The 22,536-nt window shown below is 34.8% G+C and overlaps 2 protein-coding genes across 2 annotated transcripts; one reads left to right on the plus strand and one right to left on the minus strand.

The window, feature by feature from the left end:
* Positions 1–13,738: 13,738 nt before the first annotated feature.
* FACE2 (farnesylated protein-converting enzyme 2) lies at positions 13,739–17,138 on the minus strand. Its single transcript, XM_007027647.3, has 8 exons — positions 16,643–17,138; positions 16,179–16,238; positions 15,792–16,004; positions 15,380–15,491; positions 14,912–14,983; positions 14,627–14,689; positions 14,146–14,223; positions 13,739–14,022 (listed from the first exon to the last, which is right to left on the minus strand). Exons 1-8 carry the CDS (start codon positions 17,075–17,077, stop codon positions 13,889–13,891), a joined length of 1,167 nt encoding a protein of 388 aa, XP_007027709.3. The 5' UTR covers positions 17,078–17,138; the 3' UTR covers positions 13,739–13,888.
* A 799-nt stretch (positions 17,139–17,937) lies between these two features.
* On the plus strand, positions 17,938–19,474 carry LOC18598217 (Integral membrane Yip1 family protein). Its single transcript, XM_018120605.2, has one exon. The coding sequence runs from the start codon at positions 18,035–18,037 to the stop codon at positions 18,797–18,799; it is 765 nt and encodes a 254-aa protein (XP_017976094.2). The 5' UTR covers positions 17,938–18,034; the 3' UTR covers positions 18,800–19,474.
* The last annotated feature ends 3,062 nt before the right edge of the window (positions 19,475–22,536 follow it).

The following is a 22,536-nucleotide window of genomic DNA, read 5'->3' on the forward strand; positions in this document are numbered from 1 at the left end:
TACCATGCATTAGTATAGGATTTAAGTCAAATATATAGTGATTTAGCATTAATGTGATGAATTGTGTAAATTTTTGCAATGTGTCTAAGAGGAGAGCCTTCCGGAAAAGGCAAAGAAGTTGTACCCGACGAGTAGTGATCGTGGCGCTTAGAAAGCTTTTAGTTTGTACAAACGGTGAGTAAATTTATTATTATTGTAAATTATCTAGAGTTTATTTTTAAATGCCCTTTATGTATTTTATGAAATGAGAACGAGATTAAAACGGGATTTTTGATGTTTTAGGAAATAATGTGACAAATAAAAATATATTGTATTGATTATGAAATTGAGTAATTGGAGGCTGCAAATTGACTTGAAAAATATATATTTTCCTAGGAATGACTTATGAGAAATGAGTATATGTGACTATATTTTGTGAGTGCATTGGGAAATTTATGTAGGTTGTTTTTACTATGCAGGCTGGATAAATAAATAAAAGTCACGTTATACTGTCGAAATTTTATTAAAATTGGTGGGTTAGTCACTGCAGTGACGGGTTTTCGTGGACTACCTATTAGAGGGGCACGGTAAACCCAGTTATATAGTTACTCCGGTTGTAGAGGCGAGGAGGGTAACTCTCGGGGTAGTATTAGAGCTCACTTCACGTCGAACTCCCACGTGAATGTGTAACTTGGCCAACGCCAAGGAACGACTTGTTTTAAAAATAAAAATGTGTTTCACGTGTGAATATTTTGACACCCTTGGCGGACTCGGTTAGATGCCTAGGCCAAGGTATCCCCGAGGATTAGTTTTGGCTTGAGCCTTATTTTAATAAAAGACATAAGCCTTAACAACTGTTTTGGTAAATTACAAATATTTTATGGTTTAAGAAATAAATTGGAAACATTATGAAATGGGTTGAAATTTGTTATTTAAACTTGCCTCCATTTTACTCGCCTTTAGATATTTATGATAATGTCTGTTTACTCATTGGGATTTTATAATCTCACCACACTCCTTTCCACCCATTTCAGGTTCAGTATAGACTGTAGATAGCTGATCTCATCGAGGACTACCATTGGATCTGCATTTTTCAAACCGTAGGTTCACAGTCCTCTTTACTTTTGTTCATTCGGGGGCCCTCTTGTTATTGTAAATTAAATTAAATATTTTGGCTTACTGTATTTCAGCATGTATAAATTTATTTAGCTTTTACACTATAAAAATTATTCACGTATAACTCTATAAATATTGTTTTATAAGAAAATAGAATATTTCCCTTAATATTTCTTTTATTTTCTTATTATATTCAAATAACCGTAATTTCGTTTTAAATGAAGATTTTAGACTTTTAAACTCATTTTGAATATGAATTATGTGTTTTGTACTTGTATATTACGTTTTACCCAATTTGGAAATTTTTGAGAAAAAATGACCAAAATACCCGTGTGGCGAAAATTTTATTTTGATTGTTTTTTATCTAAAATAGTGTATATTCTCTAAAAACTCGATATTTAACAACGATTGCTTACAAGAAAGGAAAGAAACTGATATGTAAGCCTTGTGGGGTTTCGGTTGGCATTCCGGATAATGAGTGTCAATCGAGACGTCGCGACGATTGTCATGGGCTTGAGGGAGGTTCCGGGTCGTGACAGCTTCAGTCTCACATTTTGGGCTCCAATGTAATCTTTGACAAATCTAAAAAATGAAATAACAAATATGATAAAATCTCTAAACATAGAACTAAAGAAACAAAGAAATAAATTCAAAAAACGAAATGATACTATATTATGGTAAATTAAACAAAAACTAAAGAAACAAAGAAATAATTATCGAAATCAAATTTATCGATCTCATTCAAATCATCCTCAATCTGCTTCGGATCACCATGTGCTTTTCCATATAGCAAATCTTTAGCACAAATAAGTGCTTGCATAACCTTAGGAGTTAAAGAACTCCTATATGCATCAAGCACACGTCCACTAGTACTAAAAGCGAATTCCGAAGCAACTATTGATATAACAACCGCTAATACATCATGAGCAATAGTAGCAAGTATAGGAAACCTATACTGCTTGAGTTTTCACCACATGAGAATATCAAAGTCAATATCCTCACTAGCATCATCATTTATCGGCTCAGATAAATATTTATCCAATTCTGATATCTGCTCCTCTAAACCATCGTTTAAATGATGCCTCTTAAATGCACCCAATCTTTTCTTAGTAGTTATTGGGTCTTTGCCACTGAAAATAATAGCACTGCCATGCCTACGTTCACCACTTGTGACTTGTTATATTGTTATTGACATTTGAGACTCTTGACCATTTTTACCAACATGAGATTTAAAGTTGCAATATATTTTTATAACATTGAAAAAACTCATATATTGTTCTTTTCACCAAAGAAAACATTAACAAAGCTTGCTAAGGAGAATACATATCTTCAAAACTAAATTCAACATAAGCAAGCTTTTCCCTCGGATCAAGAATCAATGCAATGTACAACACCAAGTTCATTTTTCCACATTCCCTCAACACTTTTCAAATTCAGCTTTCATTCGCTTTACCATAGACATCAAATCAACATCATCACTTTGTTGCCATTCAATTAGAGTGCCATACACATCATAATTAGAATCAAGAAAATAATTGACAGTGACATAAGATGTACCTGAAACATTCACAGTCATAACATAAAACTCTTTCAAGAAAAGAGAAATCCTTCTAATAGTTACCCAATTGTTATCATCGGGCACCCATCTCCATTCCTTACTAGTTCACCTCTATAACTACTATCACAAAACTCAAATGATGCAAAAGCCTTTTCAAATTTGACAACTGTATCTAATATCTAATAAGTAGAATTCCATTTGGTGCACACATCCAAACACAATAAACATTTACTATTAACTCCTGCACTAGTAGCACACTCCTTAAACTTGGTTAATCTAGAAAAATATTGTTTAATATATCACACTGCAACTCTAACACAAGTAATTGATTCATTGATAGCATGCTTGGTTCACTAGAATGAATAGAATGGGAATAGAATAGGGGACCATTATGTAGATTGGTTTATAGGAATAGAATAGGATAGGAATTGTTATTATTACTTATTCCATTGTTTGGTTGACATGAATAATTTTAAAAATAGTTAAGGAATAATGGGTAAATGATAAAAATACATTTTATTAAAATTTAAAAATTTTTTAATTAAAAAACAAAAATACTATGATGAGATAAAAATACTTTTTATTAAAATTAAAGAATTTATTTTATCAAAAAATAAAAATATTCTAAGTAATAAAATCAAAATAACTTTTACTATAATTAAATAATATTTTTCATCAAAATAAAAATATATTTTTGTTATAATTTAATAATATTTTGTATTAGAAGATAATTAAATCTTTTATTATAATTAAATAATATTTAATATTAAAAGACAAAATTTATTCTTCATTAAATTTAAATAATACTAAATAATATTCTTTATTACATTTATTATATTCAAATAATAATATTAAATAATATTCTTTATAATATTTATTATAGTTAAATAATATTTAAATATTTTTATTTCCTTTTTTTTGAAAATGAAGTAAACAATTTTGTGTCTTCTGTGCTTTAGAAAGAGGAGTAAGAAGAGAGAGAAAAAATAAGATTAGTATTTTTTTTAAAGGTAATTTTTTAAATTGTAAAAGGGCATATTTGTCTAATCAAATTTTTTTCTTATTCACAACAATTTGGAATAGCCATTACCTAGACCCCCATTGGTAATGACTATTCAGGCTTCTCTTGGAATAGGTATTCTGAAGAATAGCTATTTTATTAAACCAAATGAAGCTTTATCTAAAAAATGAGAATAGAGGAGGAATGACTATTCCATTCCCTCCAACCAAGCATGCCTTAATATCCTTAAACCCTAAACCCTAAAATTTACCTCTTAAAATACTAATTTCAGTAAAATTAATTTTTTTCTTTACATGTCTTATTATTGCATCATTAGAACTAAAATTATCAATAGTAATAGAAAAAATCTTTTGAATCCCCTAATCAACCAAATATTCATCAATTGCCTTTCTAATAGCTTGATCTTTGTGACTAGTAATGGGACAAAAGTTTAAAATCTTTTTTGTAATTTTCAATCTTTATTATTAAAATGAGCAGCCAGACACAAATAATTAATATTTTTACTGAAGTCCATGTGTATGTGATGAGACATATTCTACTCGGACATGATCTCAAAAATTTTTTAATGCGATTTTTTTCATCAACATAAACCTTATAACAATCCCTAGCAGTGGTCCATCGTGAAGGTATACGAAATCTAAGACATGCTTCTTTCATGTGTTTCCTATACCCTTTAGCTTCCACAAATCTAAAAGGTAACTCATCTATAATGATCATCTCAACTAAACTTCTCCTAATTGCATCTTGATCAAACTTCTAACTACCCAAAAACCCATCTCCTCCTGATGAAAAAACTAATTCCATTTGATTACTTTTCTCACTAACTCGAAGCATTTTTAACTTCGGACAAACCTTAATATGATTATTTAGAGAAGATGTTCCATTTTTTTGTATCAGCACATAAATCCTTATCACAATGACTACATCTAACCTTTGTCATCAACAATTTTTGTGAAGTAATCCCACACAAGTGATGACGTCTTAGATGGTTCCTTTTGCTTCTGCGGTTTAGAGCTTACCGCTTCACTTCTTACGTTACTTTTAGTAGCACTTGCATCAATGTGAAGTGTAGATGTTTAGTCATTAGTTGCCAAATTTATATCCTCTTCAATTTCATTTGACATCTATAAAAACTAAATAAATAATTAATTAATCATCATATAGGTAAATTTGGTATGCCAAAGTGAAAAAGAATAATAGTACCAAGCATAAACAAAACAAAACAAGCAAAAAAATGTTGAAGACAATGTTATGAGTGACTTGGTACTATTAAACAAATGTAAACATGCAATTTAAAAAGTGATGGTCATAGCTTTTTATTAATGACCAAAATTGATAAGCTAATTCATTTTATTAATGACCAAAATTGACAGTCAACGCCATAGCTTTATACAAAAGCTTAAACGTCCAACAACACCTAGCTTAGAAATACCAAACTCCCCCTAATATTTCATGTTACACAACCTGCAAAACACCAAGTTGCATTTGATAGCTATGAAAGCATAAATACAACAAGTGAATTCCAATATCACACTTTGTTCTCCAAGTAGCACAAGTATAACTACCAAATACTTCAAGTAATGGATTTTGTAGAATTTTTTGTTCTAATCGAAAAAAAAAAACTAAAGCATTCAGGAAATAAGGTAGAGTAATGACTTGCTTAATGACAAACCATTAAACACTATAGCCAAAACCCAAAAAGCCCCATGAAAGCAGCCTTGAACGTGATAATCACAATGGTAGTCTGGCAGAGAAAAAAAAAAACAAAGAAAGTACTCATTACTCAATAGACATGACGGTAGGAGGAGACGATAGAGAGCATCAAGTAGAAGAAGAAAGAAGGAAGAAATAAGGGGGGAGCCGGGGGTGGGAGGATTGGGAGGTTGTTCTAATTTTTAGGGATTTAGATTTTATACAAAGGGGATAAATGAAGAATTAGGGAAAAGCCAGTAGGGGAAAAAAAAGAAGGGTAAGGGATTAATGAAGCCTATTATTGAAATTCTTCCCTCTAGTTTTTTGGTTGGTTCGGTTGGGGGGAGGAGTGCCCCTAGCAATCGAACCGCAATGGCCTAAGATCGTTGATCACAACTGATTTTAGCAACTGCCACCGAATAACCGAACCAGCGGTTGCAATTATAGTCGATTCTAACCGAGGCTCTGTCCTAGCCCTAGCTACTCGTTATTTAAGGTTTTGTGTGGTAGATTTTTGAGCACCAAAGGAATTAAAGGGGTGAGGTGGGGGATATCACGTTGTTGCAAAACCATTGGCCTTAGCTATGGCCACCAAATGAAGAAATTATATGATTAACACGATATTAATAAACAAGGCATTGGAAAAAATAATCTTGTAAATGAAAATTTTTAACTGAAAAAAGGTAAAAAAACCAAGTCTATACATATTATGACTTATTCATTACGTTATAATTAAGAAAATTAAGAAAATTTATAATTATAAAATATAAATTATATAAATTTACTTGTGAAATTTAAAAATTACATTATACCTAATGTATTCAATTTCGTTGATATTCAATTTTGTAAGTGATTATGTTTTCATTTTAATGTTTAAATTATGCGATTCATCTCCTAAAAAAATTAAAGAATGAATTTCATTAGATATATGGTATGATCTTGATGAGTTGGTGTAATAATTGATTGATATGATGCCAAATGTAAGCAAGATTTTAGAAATACTTAGTTGAAATTCCATTTAATTATAGAACTAATGACAAGATTTGATTATAATCTTTTTGATGAAATTCTTAAAAGGATGGAATGTAATCTATATAATACATTTGACTTTTAAGAACCGATGGCAGTATGGCGTCTGCACCAACGGCGCTTTTGCAGAAAACCCTAATCCTGCCATCCTTGACGATAGATCAAGGAAAAAAGGTAGATTTTGTCCCCTGAATGATGAGGCTTCATTGTTGGGTGATCAGATGGTTATTCATAGTAACCCTTCATTTAAAGAGATTTTACTTAGCTCTGAAGGAGAGAAAACAGATCTTGAAGCCAACTTTGATGATGAGAATGAGTCAATGGATGAAGATGACACGGTCCTGGCAAAAGAGGATGCAGATTTTGAATCAGATGACGAAGTACAAGTTGGTTTGGTCGGTGGCGTCCTTTCCATTACCGTTTCTGACCAAATACAAGAAGTTTTGGCAAAGAAGTGGCGACAATCTGTCATAGTGCGATTGTTGGGATGGCTATTGTCTTACAAGACCTTATGTGAGAAGATCCGTTTACTGTGGAAACCCAAGGGTAACTACAATATCGTAGATCTAGAGGAGAACAGCTACCTGATTTGCTTCCAAAAAAGGGATTACTTTCTAAGAGCATTATTAGATGGGTCGTGGGTGGTTTTAAGACATTATTTAACAATGCATCCTTGGTCACAAACATATTCTAGTGATTTGCATAACATTTCAACAATGGTGGCTTGGGTTCATTTCCTAGTTATGCCACTACACATGTATCACAAAACTATCCTTTGAAAAGTTGTTTCTGTAATCGGGAGATTGATCAAAATTGATTACAACACCACTGCTGGTAAACGAGGCAAATTTGCTCGTGTGGCTGTTGAGTTGGACCTTTCAAAGACTTTACTATTGAGCTTTTACCTAAATGACAAACTGCAGTAGATAGAATATGAAGGATTACCTCATATCTGCTTCAACTGTGTAATGTACAGGCATACTAAAGAGGTTTGCACTAAACAAACCGTAAGTCTGGCTTCAAAGGAGTATTCCCAAAAATCCACTCAGGGGATTGAGGCTGAGGAGTCTATTTATGGACCTTGGATGATCGCTTCTAAGAGAAAACAGAGAAGAAATGAGTCGCGAAGCAACCAAAGGGTGACGACCACCATAAACCGGGTTGAACACAAGGGATCCAGATTTAGCATTTTGGATGATGTACCTCACGACCCAACCAATGAGGACCAAAATGGCTCACATACTGGGGAAAAGCTAAGTGATGAGTAGTCAATGGAACCAATTACCAATGTCATTGCTAGTAAAAAAACCCCGATTAATACTAGCAACAACGCAACCCAAGGAAACTCTCCTACCAATAAAGCGACTACTACAATTGACTGTATGGTTGCCAACATCAGGGGGAATGCAATTGGAAAGGCCAAAACAAATGACAAAGTCAACCAAGAGCCTGATAGTACAATGGAAGTGGACCCTTCTAGTGTTATTCAGTTAACTACAACATTAGACCCTTTAAGAAATTCAGTGGTTAGCATCCCAACTAATCAATTGAAGCCGAGTAGTATAGTACAACAAAGGCAAGCAATACAAATAGCTGAACGACGGGGTGGTGTGCATTTACAGAGACGAGAGGAAAAACCCTTTGATGGGAAAAATTATTGTAAAACTTGGTCATATCTCATTAAAAAAAAAGGTGAGAAGGAAAACATCCAGCTCTTTTGAGCTAAGCCGTCAAGTTGCAGCATTATTGGAAGAGGAGGCCACTCAACTCATGAAGCCTGAGGTTAACACTAGCCTAGTGTTAGTTTCTGAGGAACCAATGGATGGTACGAATGCGGCGCCCATGCCAAATAGTGAGAATAGGTCAGTATAACAAACTTGTTTTTCATATTCTTATGCTTATTAATTCACTTTTAATCATGATAGTCAGATTATGCACTTGGAATTGCCATGGGGCAAGTGATAAAAAAATTCATCAGGGTGGTGAAGCACTTGGTGAAATCTTATGCAATAAACATGCTAATTTTATTAGAGCCTCGCATAAGTGGGATATCAGCTGATGGAACTATTAAGCAGTTAGGATTTGATTACTCACACCGTGTCGAGTTTGTGGGGTTTCTCAGGGGGAATATGGTGTTTGTGGAAGGAAAATGTGAAACTGCATATTATTAAAAATCATAACCAATGTGTTCATATGACTATTGAAGACAAACCCAATGAATTTTGGTTTTTCACTGCAGTATATGGTAATCCCTCACCCAACATCAGATGCCAACTATGGGAAGAGTTGAGTTCATTCGAAAACACAGTGACTGGACCTTGGCTCCTTGCAAGTGATTTCAATGCTTTCTTATACAGCAATGAGAAAGCTGGGGGTTCTCCACGAGGTAGCAAACCTTGTATGTCTTGTCAACATTTTCTTAATAAGGTTGGCCTGCTCGACCTTGGTTATAAGGGCCCTAAATTTACCTGGACACGGAGGTTAGTCTTTGAAAGGCTGGATAGAGGCTTATGTAATTGGGAATGGAGACTCAAATTCCCATAAGCATCCATCCACCATTTGCCAAGGATCAGCTCTGACCACAGGCCACTATTAGTCAAACTTCATGACATTCATTCCTTGATTTCAAATTATCCTTTTCGGTTTCAAGTTGCTTGGTTAACTCACAGAGACTTCAAGAGCTTTGTTGAAAGGAATTGGGATGGTTCATCAGGAGTACAACGAGCAATGATTATGGTTGCAACTAAAGCCAAAGAGTGGAACAAAATAGTTTTTGGAAACATATTTTTTCATAAAAAGCGGCTTTTGGTGCGTTTGAGTGAGATCGAAAAATCTCTTGAAACCAAACGATCCACTTTCCTTATTTAATTGGAGGAAGAGTTGAGACTAGAATATGAAACTATCCTACAATAGGAAGACCTATTTTGGATGCAGCAAGCCAAATCAAATTGGATTAATTTTGGTGATAGAAATACCAGCTACTTTCACATTAGGGCTACCAAAAGGAGAAATAAGCTCAAGATAAGCAGACTTCGACTACCTACTGGAGAGTGGTGCGTTGATCAAAAACTTCTGCAGCACCAAGCTATTAATTGTTTCAAGGTTTTGTATTCTATAGAAAACAACACCCTTCCTCTTTTTCCTATAAAAGGAGCTTTTCCTAGGTTAGATGATTCAGCATTGAACAACCTTACAAAATTAGTGGAGAAGAATGGATTTAAAGAGGCTTTATTTGAAATGAAACCTTTAAAAGCACCAAGTATAGATGGTTTTTTTAGCCCTGTCCTTTCAGTCTTAATGGCAATTGGTGGGCAAGGATATAGTACTGTTTGTGAAAGATGTCTTTGAGGGAGCAGAAATTAGTCCAGAACTATGTGAATCTCTAATAGTCCTGATTCCCAAGATTAAGGATTCGGAGCTCATAAATCAATTTAGACCTATCAGTCTTTTTCTTGCGGTTTTTAAAGTGTTGATGAAAGTTGTTACTAATAGACTTAAACCTCTCATGAACTCCCTCATCTCAAAGAACCAATCCAGTTTTATCCTTGGGAGGTAAATTATTAACAACATCATCATAACACAAGAGGTAACTCACTCCTTTAGGAGAAAGTAGGGACGTGTAGGATGGATGATGATCAAAATAGACTTGGAAAAAGCTTATGATAGACTACGTTGGGAGTTCATTTATGACACTCTAGTTGATGCTAATATTCCATCTCAAATAATAGATCTGTTGGTTCGGAGTTGGGTCAACAGTACATCTCAATCTGTGGAATGGGGAAATTTCTAAAGCATTTACTCCATCTAGGGGAGTCCGCCAAGGAGATCCTTTATCCCCATATCTCTTCGTACTTTGCATGGAACGTCTATCACATGGAATTAATGCTGCAGTTTCTAATGGCTTATGGCGACTAGTAAAGCTAAGTAGAAATAGCCCACCACTCTTTCATTTATTCTTTGCTGACGACCTTGTACTCTTTACAGAAGCCTCAATCCAGCAAATGGAGGTTATTAAGGGAGTCTTGGATGACTTCTGCATCTGTTCAGGAGAAAAAGTCAATGTTGAAAAATCTTCCTTCTATTGCTCCAGCAATGTACTAGCTCCTATCATTATGGATATTGGTGAATAGTTAGGTTTCTCTCATACAGAAAATATGGGCAAATATCTGGGCGTCCCACTTATACACAGTCGAAAGAATGTGAACCTCTTTACTTATTTGGAAGAGAAAATCACAAGCAAGCTTAGTCGGTGGAAAATGGCCTCCCTCTCTTTTGCAGGTAGACTAACGCTAGTTAAGTCAGTGTTAATGTCTACACCATATTACGTCATGCAGATAGTGGTAATTCCATCTAAGACTTGTAAGAAAATTGAAGCTCATTGTAAGGCCTTCCTATGGGGTGGATCAATAAATGCCAGAAAGATTCACTTGATAAATTCGAACAACCTTTGTTGAACAAAAGAAAAAGATGGTCTAGGCATAAGAAATTAAAGTTAATGAATCAAGCCTTCATATGGAAGGCATGCTGGAAACTGGTCACGAATCCAGATGCTTTACAGGCCAAAATCTTGCGTTCCAAATATGGCATGGGAAGCTCATGCTTGCCAGATAATATTCATAAACCTGGTGCTTCCACTTTTTGGACTGCTATTAGCCAAAGCTGGCCACAGTTTAAACTAAACATCAAATGGGCATTGGGCAACGGAATTTCAACACGCTTTTGGACTGATCAGTGGCTCGATGATATTCTACTTGTTGATGCAGCAAAATCTATTGGCATTGAAATTGTTGATGAAAGTAGTGTCAAAGAGTATGTCACGGCCGAGGGAGAGTTGGATTTGGATAAGGTGGTAAATTTAATCCCAATTGAAGTATGTAATCGCTTGCTTGAAACGATTCACCCGACCAACAATATGCAGCAAGATAGACCTTTTTGGGCACATACTCCATCTGGCATATTTACTTTGTCATCTGCCTACAAGGTGTTACGAGGCATGTCCCTTTCAAATACAAGTCTAGTCAATAAGATATGAAAACTAATTTGGAGCTAGTGTGGGCCAGAACATGTAAGGACATTTCTTTTTCTTTGCTCTCACAAAAAAATTGTAACAAATCAAGAAAGAGTACGTAGAAACTTTGTCGTTGATCCAAGATGTCCAATATTCCAAGTCGATGAAGAATCTATCTTGCACTACCCTAGAGATTGTCCCATTGCAACCGCTGTCTGGTTTAGACTTCTCCCACAGAATCATCAAGGTACCTTTAATACTAACTCCTTGAATGATTGCTTGTTTAATAACCTCAATAACAGTAGCAAATTAATTTATGATGCACCTTGGAATCTGGTTTTTGGAAGCGCATGTTGGCTAATATGGAAATGGAGAAATTCATTTGTGTTTGAGCATATACAAAAGACCATAGAAAGCCGTTTGTGCACAATTCGAGGTTTAGTACTTGATGTTATGTCTGCTAACACAACCGCCATTCTAGCCAGTAGAGAACTACCACTTGGCTCGACAAATTGTATGAAAGGTTGGCAACCCCCTGCGACAAATTTCGTTGCTTTGAATGTTGATGGTGCTTCACGGCCATCTCTCAACAAAGCAGCTGTAAGAGGGGTGTTAAGAGACGCCCATGGTAATTGTTCACAAGTTTCTCTCTTCAGTTGGAATTATGCTCAGCCTATAGGGCTGAGCTATGGAGTATTTTAAAGGGTCTAACAGTGGCTTGGGAAACTGGACATAGAAGGATTGAGTTGCAAATTGACAATAGCACAGCTGTGAAAGTTATAAATCCAACATCGACAGTCATCAGCCATAATTATGATTTAATCCAGGTGATTAAGAGATTGCTTATGAAACAGTGGGTTGTAAAAATTAGACACGTCTTTCGTGAAGAAAACATAGTTGCAGATCGCATGGCGAACATGGGGATAACACAAGAGGGTGGCTTTATGTTATTCGATGTTCCTCCTCCAGAAATTAATTCTTTTCTATTACATGATGTAGCTGATTTCCACTTATCAAGCTAATAAAAATTCTTTCTTTCCCTTAAAAAAAAAGGGATGGAATGTAATCTAAAATGAAAACCAAAATTAAGAAGTTAGTAGAATATGTTAATTAGATTCTATATGCAAAAATAAAAAAAAAAAACAAGCTTTAATATTTTTTTATCCATGTTTGAAAAAATGTACTGTTTGCAATTAATTCTTGTCAAAAATAGTTATTATTGTAATTTGTCTATAGATTTTAAAGAAGTCAAAATATTCCAAAAAAATCTCTCAATTATTTAAAAAAATTTAAAAAGTTTTTATTTTTATTATATTTAATCAAATTTTAAAAAAAAAATTAGGGACACTGTACTCGAGAACCTCAATGGTAATAGATATTGAGCCATTTTTATTATTATTTTGTCTTTGCAGGCAAAGCTAGCTAGGTTGAAATGAACGTGTATACGAGAGAAGGACTAGGTAAAGTGGTTGAATGCAACGGGGCGGGAGGCCAAGCAGGAGAGAAGAGGGATACAAAGCTTTATGGGAGAATCTGCAAGAAAGTTATTAGTTAATGGCCACACAACATTCAAATCTTTGCCCACATATTTTTCAAAGTTTTCCAATATGCTTCAAATTAAACCAATGATCACTATTTGAGATTGTGAATTTTTAATGGAGTTATTTTCTTTATACAAATGGTGAAGATATAAAAGTATATAGAATTATCATATGAAAATATCATAAATACTTGTATATTTGAGAGGGTATAATTAATTTTATAAAAAAATTCACTAAATCAATAGAAAATCTATACTAATTTAGGGTAAGCAAATTGCAATTTAGAAATAGGTAGATACTACCCCGAATTGAATGTTCAAATTTTGTTGACATGTAGGCACCAAGAAAACATTGTTGGACATGCATTTTACCAAAAAATAAACACCTCACTCTACTCCCTTTTAAATCGAAGTTTTAATTTTTTTAATATTAGAACTTAATTAAAAATGTGAAAAAAGAAATAGTTCAATTGTGTATAAAAGGATGTATGAATCTGAGATTCTAAAAATGAAAAATGACATTGTTTTTGAACGAAGGATTACAAAATGGTCGAAAGAAAAAGCTCTCGAAATTAGTATGTGTAATGAAAAGTCGAAAATAAATGAAATAACATAGCAATATACTAATATTTCCAATAGGGAACTGGAGACCCGGATCAATCAATTTCATCCTCGTTTTATAATCAAATTTAAATGGCCAAAGTCAAAAAAGCCGGGCCAAATGACTAGACAAGGTTTGAATATGAAATGGCTATATAGAGGAAATGCATATGCTTCTAATGGACAACTTAAGCATCAAAGTCAGCAGGTATCAGCAACTCAAGAAAGGTGAAGAAACAGAGTATAAGGCATGGGAAATGAAGCATCAGTTGCTATTCATTCCTTTCCTCATTTGCTTATAATATTCCATCTGGTCAATGTAACAACAATATTTCTGTCATTTGTTTAACTCCATGAACAATATCCTTGCCAACATCTGCAATTATTTGTTCTGTTGTTGTACAAATCAGGCCTTGTTATAGGAAACAGAAGCCATGCAAAGGATATCATTCCAGCTACAAATGCCATGCTAACTAGCCCTAAAAAATATAATGGACAAAATGGGTCAGCAAATTGTCTAGGAATACTATTATACTATGAAAATGAACAAAAAAACAAATGCTAGGGGGTCCGAAATCTGAATAGAAACTCTAATCACATACCTTTCCTCTGTACAAACAGAACTGGCAATCCCATATAATTGCAAAATATATGGGCAACTAAAGGAGCAACAAGGTTCCCTGCCAAGAATTAATATAAGATGAATCAATGAGGCAAAAAAATACATTGTAATGAAACAACAAACTAGCCCATGCCAGAGAACACATATCTTGTTTTAGATCTATGTAAGCAAAAAGGCAAATATCACAAGGAAATGAAAAACAATAACAACTGACTTTTCCGTACATGTGCTTCCAGGTTAATGCCATGTTAGATTGTACCTACAGTCAATACTAAGCATTTGCATCCACAGTACACCATTTTTAACCATTCCAATATACAAAAAGGTGAATTAGCCAAGAAATGAAAAAGAAAGCCTCAAGCAAACCCACTAGAAAACCAGAAATGAAGCAGGACTACAAAGTACTTTAATGAAGAATTTATCAAAAAGATGATAACATTTATCAACAAGTAATCACCAACCTGTTCGAATGAAGAGAAACGAAGCATAGGAACCGAAGATCACAGTGTAGCCCAGCTGGAGACCTGAGAAACTCAGAATATTCCAATAAGCAAAAACATATTAGCATCTAGAAAACATCAAATATGATTCTTGTTCCTCAAAGAAAGTTATTAAAAATTTCAAGCCCTACAAAGTTTCCACTAGAAGAAGAAAAACAAGCAATCCACTCTACATTTATATATATATTTTTCCTTTACAACAAAGTTTGAAGCTATTAATTGAAGGAGGAAAATCTAATTTTGTACCTACAACCATGGAGGCTTTAAGCAAGCTATAGTTTTGCTGGCTATAGATCTCCATCATATGGTTCAAATGAGCTGCAAGACATTGACAAAACAGATTAAAACAGTTTACATGCCATTCATCTCACAATGCAATGGGGCACGATGGGTAGCATGATGCTTGACAAATCCGATAAATGCACCAGCATCTGCAAGCATGAAGTATGAACAATTGAATGATAAGATTTTGGCAGTGGATCTACTTTGTGCCAACCTTATCCCTTTAACTAATTCGAACTGTGGCAAAAAAGTTAAATATAGATAGTGACACAGTTATGACACCGTTACAAAGGAAGTCATGATGTGTCCAAGCTTAGTAGAAGTAAAAAAGAGTTTTAAGACACATTATAAGTACTTAACACCAGAAGAAAAATGATAATAAAAGCCTCTCTACATAAATGATCAAACCATGTTTAAAAGAAAAGGACTCACCTATACTGAAGAAAGTAGGGCAGACAAAAATGACATTGTACGCTTTAAATCCCCCACAAAGAAGTAAAGGAATCATACATGCTCTAAACACCAACTCCTCTGTTAATGGCGCCTGTTCATTAAAGTACTATTAAGGACTGAAGACTTAAGCAACAGAAAACTATTTCAATTTTTTCCTTCTAATTTTTTTTATTGTTATTCTCCAAAGAAGAATTGTGAAACATTCAACAATGAATAGAACACATAACATAAAAAACTCTCCATCACAAAAACTATTTCACAGAATAGAAAAGGCAAACTTCAACAATTGAAAAAGTATTGCATAAACATACCCTATTTACCTAATTATAAACCTTGCAATTATTTGCATTCACCCCAAAGATGAAGAAATTCAAATAGTGAGCATACTAACCACAACAAAATTTCGCCAGAATAAAACATTGGAAGCAACTGATGACATCTGGCTGGGGAAGCTTAGGACGGTACTTTTGATACAATCGAACAATGGCCTTCCATCTTGATTCCTATGCTGCTTCCATTTATTCACCAATAAGATAGACTTGAGTGTCAAAGATCCAACATACATAAGAGAAGTCAAGAAAAGAGGAAAGACCACCGCTTGCCACTGTTTCATACATAAAATTGCATTTCAGTCACCATTTCGAATCTGCAGATCATTCAAGAATTTAAATAATAAACCTGATAACTGCAGTGTGCAAAAATTTGCTCCTAGACAGTAATTAATAAAGTGGAGGAAAGAATGAAACAGGTATATATATATACATACACACACACTTACAAGATGATCCGATCGAATGCCATAAACCCCAAATAAAAAAGATGCCTCCAGACTCCTTATCTAGCATAATCAAACAGGTTAAAATTCAGGTTAGAGGGAAAAGTAATAAATAAATTTGGATACAAAAAAATACTAATATTATTTTAAAAATGCAAAATGCGTGATTTTACTTCTATTTGAAGCAATTTTGTTAGATGGGTGCTAGAATTTAACCATTTGCTAATCTCTAATCATTTATGAGTTTATTTAGTTTTTTTTACCTTTTTAGCATTTTTTGAGCAAACTGCAAAAGAATAAGGAACAAAAACTACAATCTAAGCGCAAATAAAAAAATTGGAAGTGTTAAGTTAATAAATAAAGTGGATTATAGTTCATAGAATGAAAGAATTTTCAACTTGGGGCAATAGATTAAAATATAAATGAGTGAAGTGAAAATGGGAAACAAGGGAAGAGCAGAGGCTTACTGGGAGGATAAGAGGAACGAAGATAACGGACGCGACGGAGGAAACGGCGGCACAAACGAATCGTCGGATCATGAAATTCTTAAAGGACTGGGGTGGCGGAAGGCGGAGGATCAAAGTAGGAGCATAAAGGATAGCAACGTAAAACAATGTCATGGTGATGCAGGCCATCACCGCCACTGGCTTCGATAAGCTCCCTTGGTTCTCTTCCATGATTGGATTACCGGGGGCGGCGGCCTGGGGCGCGGGAGAGAGGAAGAGAGAATGGGAGATGTCAACTGCTTCCGGTTCGATGGTTTCGGGTTTTGACCTTGGGAGGACGGGTGGGTCGGAATCTGACGATTCTTGCTTGGGTGGTTTTTGGATTTTGGACCTTTTTGTCTGGATAACTTTGCAGCGAAGCTCGCGGGCTCGGATTAACGACATTTTGCCTTCCATTATAGTTTTGTTTAAAAATTTTAACACGAAATAATATTTAAATGAAATCAAAAAAGAAGTAATGTTTACGAATTTAGAAGCATGGGGTTTGATATTTGTATTTCAAAATTTTTAATTGGAAGTTTTAAAACAAGAGGGATGCAATTTATGTAATGAGAAAACACAACCTCTCTTTCAAACCTAATAAAGCTTTATATGTATAAATCTTGACTTAATGCATACAAATTTTCTTGAAGTATACATGATTTTTCAAATAAGTCTTTAACATTTTATTGTATTTAAATGAATTTTAAAATTTTTATTTCAAGTTATATATGTTTTTAGAACAAACGAAAATACAAGCATCCTTAATCCAAATAATAATTTCCATTTTTTACTTAGGTGATTTCTTGCTTGGCATACCACACTTGGTAAGTAAGATCTTTAGTAATTTATTTGATTTAAAATAAAATATAAAAATTTATTTAAATATAATAAAAATTAAAAATTTGTTTAAATATTAATTTATAATTCATAAGTTTTTAAAGATATTAAATCATAAAATTTCTTACTTTGGTTACAGTATTTTTTTTCTTTTTAATTTCATTTTAATATTATTTAAGTAATTGTTACTCCTTTAAATAGGTTAGAATAGCAATCATTACCTTTTATTACAACTTCATCAAATTTAGAGAAAGAAAAAATCTTTCATAAATCGTAACAATCAAATTCTACAAGATTGAAATAATGTGATTTCGCTGGTCCAAAACACATCACCCTACCAAGTCCCCGCCGTTCCCTTGATAAACAATCTCGAAAATAAGCACGAAAAGTCAAAAATACCCTTCATTTCACCGCCCCAAAAAAACCACTATAAGATGCAAACTGAAGCACAGAAAATGAAAAAGAATACAAGAAAAATTCCTCCCTGCCCTCTTGCTTAGTCCCCGCAATCGATTCGCGGTGGCTTCAACAAAAATGACCAAAGAATTCTCGGTGCCACCGGTGGTCTTCCGCTCCGGCGGTGGAGTCAACCCTCCTGCCGGAAACGTTAACCAACGCCGCGTACCAACGGCTCCGTTCCAACCCTCACGCCCTCCATCCTCCTCCTCTTCCGCCATACCTTTCATGTCCTTCGACATCGGCTCTGCCGCGTCATCGTCCGGGTCCTTCGGCGGCACAATCTCTACCTCAGGAGCATCCGGATCCGCCTCGTTCGACGACGAAGAACCCCTCCTCGACGAACTCGGCATCCATCCTGGCCAAATCTGGCACAAAACAAAATCCATCCTCAACCCCTTCCGGGTCAACCCGACGGCCCACAAAGACTCGGACCTATCCGGCCCAATCTTCCTCTACTTATCCCTCTGCTTATTCCAACTCCTCGCCGGCAAGATCCAATTCGGCGTAATCCTCGGCTGGATCGTCGTCTCCTCGATTTTCCTCTATATAGTTTTCAATATGTTAGCCGGACGCAACGGCAACCTGGATCTGCACACGTGTACGAGCGTGGTTGGTTATTGTATGTTGCCGGTGGTGATCTTATCAGCCGCGTCGCTTTTTATTCCGCAAGGGAGCAGCGTCCCTAGGTATGCATTGGCGGGAGTTTTTGTTGTGTGGGCCACTAGGGCTTGCACCAATTTAATGGTGACGCTTGCTGATGGAGGTGAAGAACATCGTGGCCTTATTGCGTACGCTTGTTTCTTGATCTACACTTTGTTTTCGCTTCTTGTTATATTTTAATTGAAGTCCAGTTTCTTTTCTTTTCTTTTCTTTTCTCTTTAGAGTTAGTTTCTCAGTGGATGATATGAATGTAAAAGGGGTTTTTTTTTTTTGTTGAATTTTGATAGCTACAATGTAAAATTGAACTAAAATTTAACAGAATTGTGCTTTCCTTTTTTTTTTTTTTTTTTTTTTTTTGCTTATAGTTGCTTTTTATGATCTAGTAAAACTCTTTAATTATTTTTTGATTGGAATATGAACTTGTTTGCAATTTTCCATGAACTGAAATAGGCTTTACCTTCTTTGTGATTTGTTCTCATGAATATTACTTTTAATTCATGATCAAACCCAATCCTCGCTATGCTTTCTTTTATGATTCTGTTTAATTGGATACTATCTTGTTGGAGGTGGTGCGGCTGTTGGGGTTATTGGCACTCTTCAAGACAACAATTTATTCATGAAGGCAAAGCATTAGGGAAGCCAGAAGAAAACTTTCTATTTGGGCCTTAGGAAAAGAGTGTTTTTCGCTGCACACCTTGATTGTCTTGAGAGTGATGCTTTTATTATCTCTTTTTACAGTTTTAGAGGCTAGATGAGCTTAGTTTTGGAGAGGCTTGGAAGATTTAAGAGCTCTATGCCTTGTTCATGTAGTAAAACTTTCTCTTTTATAAAATGCTAAATGTTGTTTTTCGCTTATTTGGTTGGTGACAAGGTTAGTTGGCTGCTCAACTTGAAGCCACTGACAATTTAAGGTATAGGTGCACTTTGACATTTGCAGTCTGTAAACTAGTGCTTGATTTTACCTCTTGTTCATGTCTATCTGCAAGATGTTGTCATAGTACTTTTACAGGTTTTGAATCTTTGATTAATGATATTGCAAGACGATAATTGTGAATGAGTTATGGAAATGCTATATAATTATATAAAATATCAATTAACTTTGTTGGAGGCTGTAAGCCTGTAAACATTTCAAATTGGAAAAAAGATGTTGGACAGGATGATGCTCTATTTGATTTTCTATAGTATTTAAGACAGAAGGTTGTAAACTAGGTTTCTATCGTAGGCAATGGGTGGAGTAGCGTAACTTTTAAATTTTAAAGGTTCCTTTCAAAACTGCTCTATGCTCTTATTCATCTTTTCCATTTTTCGAAGGACAGTCCCTCTTATTCGGTATATGCTCTCTGCCCAATGGTTTAGACTTGCAATTTTTTTTAAAGCCGCATTCTTACTAGAGGTGAGATGTGTAAATATTTGATTGCTATTTTAATTTGCACTTTATCTTGCAAGAGGAAAATCCTTACTTTCCTTTTCTTTTTAAGTTAAAATTTTGTATGCTTTGTGGTTTAGTTCACTATGTTAAAAGTCAGGTGATGTAGGTTTTTATTCCACACTTTTTCAGCAACAAAGGGTCCTAGAGTCTTTAGAAGTCATATTTGAAACTTCATAAAGCACTTCATGGTAGTGTTAGTGAGGTTTTATCTTGGTAAGTTAGTGCTATCTCTGAGTTGAATCATTTTGCTTCTAGAGCTTTTTATCATTACCCAATGTTCTCCTTGTCTCTAGCTTTTTGCACCAGCTTCTGCATTCCTTTTATGGCATATTTTTCCTTTCTCCTCCTTTGCCCCAAACTTATATCCTCTCTGTTATAGGCCTTTGACTGTGATTTGGTTATGGGACCTTGCAATCTGAAATATGAAAGCAATTTAGCTTGCAAGTTATGTTTATGAGTTTTCTTATTTTTTTGACCTATTTTGATAATAAGAAATTAAGAGCTCGTTAGAGAGAACTTTTCGATCTCATAATTGAAAATTTGATTTGAAATAATGCTTGCTATATTTCTCCACATAATTTTTTTTTTAAATTTGATTACAAGTATAATTGATCATAACCGACTTTCATTAAAAAGCAACTACCTTTTATTAAAAAGTAACTACTTTTTATTAAAAAGCAATTGACTTAAGCTATTTAGGAACATAGAGATAATGAAAAACTAGTTTCACAATAATTTAAAAATAGAATGATAGATAATGTAAAATTGACTTCACAATAATTTAAATTAGAGTAACAGTTAATATATTAATTGGCAGCTAATCTTTTTTTCTCATTTGTGAAACGTTTGTAAACTTGGTTATAGGAACCAGTTTGATAGAGTTAGGCTCACTTAGTGGCTAGTCCTATTGTTGACCCTTAACGTTACTTTCCTTGTCAAGAATGCGTTTGACCTTTAGTGTAAAAGATGGATAGCAACTCAGTATAGTAGAAACAGGCTCCCATGATGCCTCGGTCGGTGAAAGGCCCTCCTAGTGAATGAGGACTTGTAAAGTGCGTGTAAGAGTGCGTGAGTCTAAGATGGCTTTAGGTGTGGTTGTATTTCACTTTTGTGAATTACAAGCAACTGTAGTGTACTAGTGTTGGGGCCATGGAATTTCTTTAAATAGGATACATGAAATACTGCGTGTATTTTAGTTTTTGGTAGAAGGGAGAGGCGATAAGCCATTGAACCAATTTTAGCTGAGATGGGAAAGGGGCCATGGTAACAAGGAGATAAGGTTGAAGTTTTAAAAGGATCATATCACCTTCTTCAAAGAGGATTTCTCGATGCCGAGAGTCGTATGCATTCTTCATGACTGTTTGAGCTTGTAAGAGACGTTCTACAAATCGTGCAAAAGTAGGTTTCTGTTCTGTAATTCAATATCAACAGTCGCCACTTGTGCGAGACCGAGAGAATAAAAGAGTAAGTGAGGTGGGGAATGGCCATAAACTACTTCAAAGGGAGTGGTTTTCAAAGAAGAATGGTAACAAGTGTTTTAGCAATATTCAGCCCAAGATACCTAATCTGTCCATTAATATGGACGGTTTCTTGTAAAACATCGAAGATACATCTCGATAACACGATTAATTGCTTCTGTTTGCTTGTCATTTTGAGAGTGATAGGTTGAATTGAATGATAATTTCAAACCACTCAACCTAAATAGCTTAGACTAGAAGGAACTTGTGAATGTGATATCTTGGTCACTGACAATTAAGCCACTGTGACAGTTGAATGGGGGTGTGCTAGAGGCAAGAAGTGTGAGTTTTTTGAGGAATGATCTACCACTACCAATAAGACAGTTTTTCCATTTGAAGGGGGAAGTCCATTTATGAAATCCATGGATATATCTGACCATACTTGTGTAGGAATTGGGAGAGGTTGCAATATCCCTGTAGGTTGTAAGTGGTCTGACTTATTCCTTTGGCAAATTTCACAAGTTTTGACCATGTCTTCAACTTGGCGCTTCATTCCTGTCCAGTAAAAATCTGTTGAAACCCGTTGGAGAGTTTTTTGGCACCATTCATGGCATTGAGCATGAATTATTGAAATAATTGCTTGAAGAAGGGAAGACGACGTTGGCAGATAAACCTTGTTCTTGAAAAAGATTTGCTTGTCATGATATGTCCAATGATTGCCCTCTTTACCTGTGGTGATATGTCCCACAAATTGTAACTCTTGTGAGTTGGAAATTTTGCTCGGATTGCATCAAATAATACCAATTGAGGTATTGAGATTGATGTTAGGGTTCTTACATCTTTATCTCTACAGGATAGTGCATCAGCGACCACATGTTCTCGACCAGCTCAATATTCTACTTTGGAGTCAAAACTTATTACCTTGCTAACCCAGTGTTGTTGTGGAGGTAATAATGTGTTGCTCCAAGAAGAACTTGAAGCTGTAATGGTCTATTTGTATTAGGAAGGGTCGCCCCCACACATAGGACCTC

Source organism: Theobroma cacao, chromosome 5 (assembly GCF_053813885.1).
Source record: "Theobroma cacao isolate CCN51 chromosome 5, ASM5381388v1, whole genome shotgun sequence".
In the NCBI taxonomy this organism is placed as follows: Eukaryota; Viridiplantae; Streptophyta; class Magnoliopsida; order Malvales; family Malvaceae; genus Theobroma; species Theobroma cacao.

What these genes read in the sequence shown, in the direction of transcription:
- FACE2 (XM_007027647.3), bottom strand. Translation starts at nt 17,077, where the DNA reads ATGGAAGGCAAAATGTCGTTAATCCGAGCCCGCGAGCTTCGCTGCAAA. An exon ending in GCATTCGATCGGATCATCTT is followed by an intron (nt 16,005 to 16,178) that starts GTAAGTGTGTGT and finishes TGTATGAAACAG; the next exon opens with TGGCAAGCGGTGGTCTTTCC. An exon ending in CCCTACTTTCTTCAGTATAG is followed by an intron (nt 14,984 to 15,379) that starts GTGAGTCCTTTT and finishes AATGTCTTGCAG; the next exon opens with CTCATTTGAACCATATGATG.
- LOC18598217 (XM_018120605.2), top strand. Translation starts at nt 18,035, where the DNA reads ATGACCAAAGAATTCTCGGTGCCACCGGTGGTCTTCCGCTCCGGCGGT.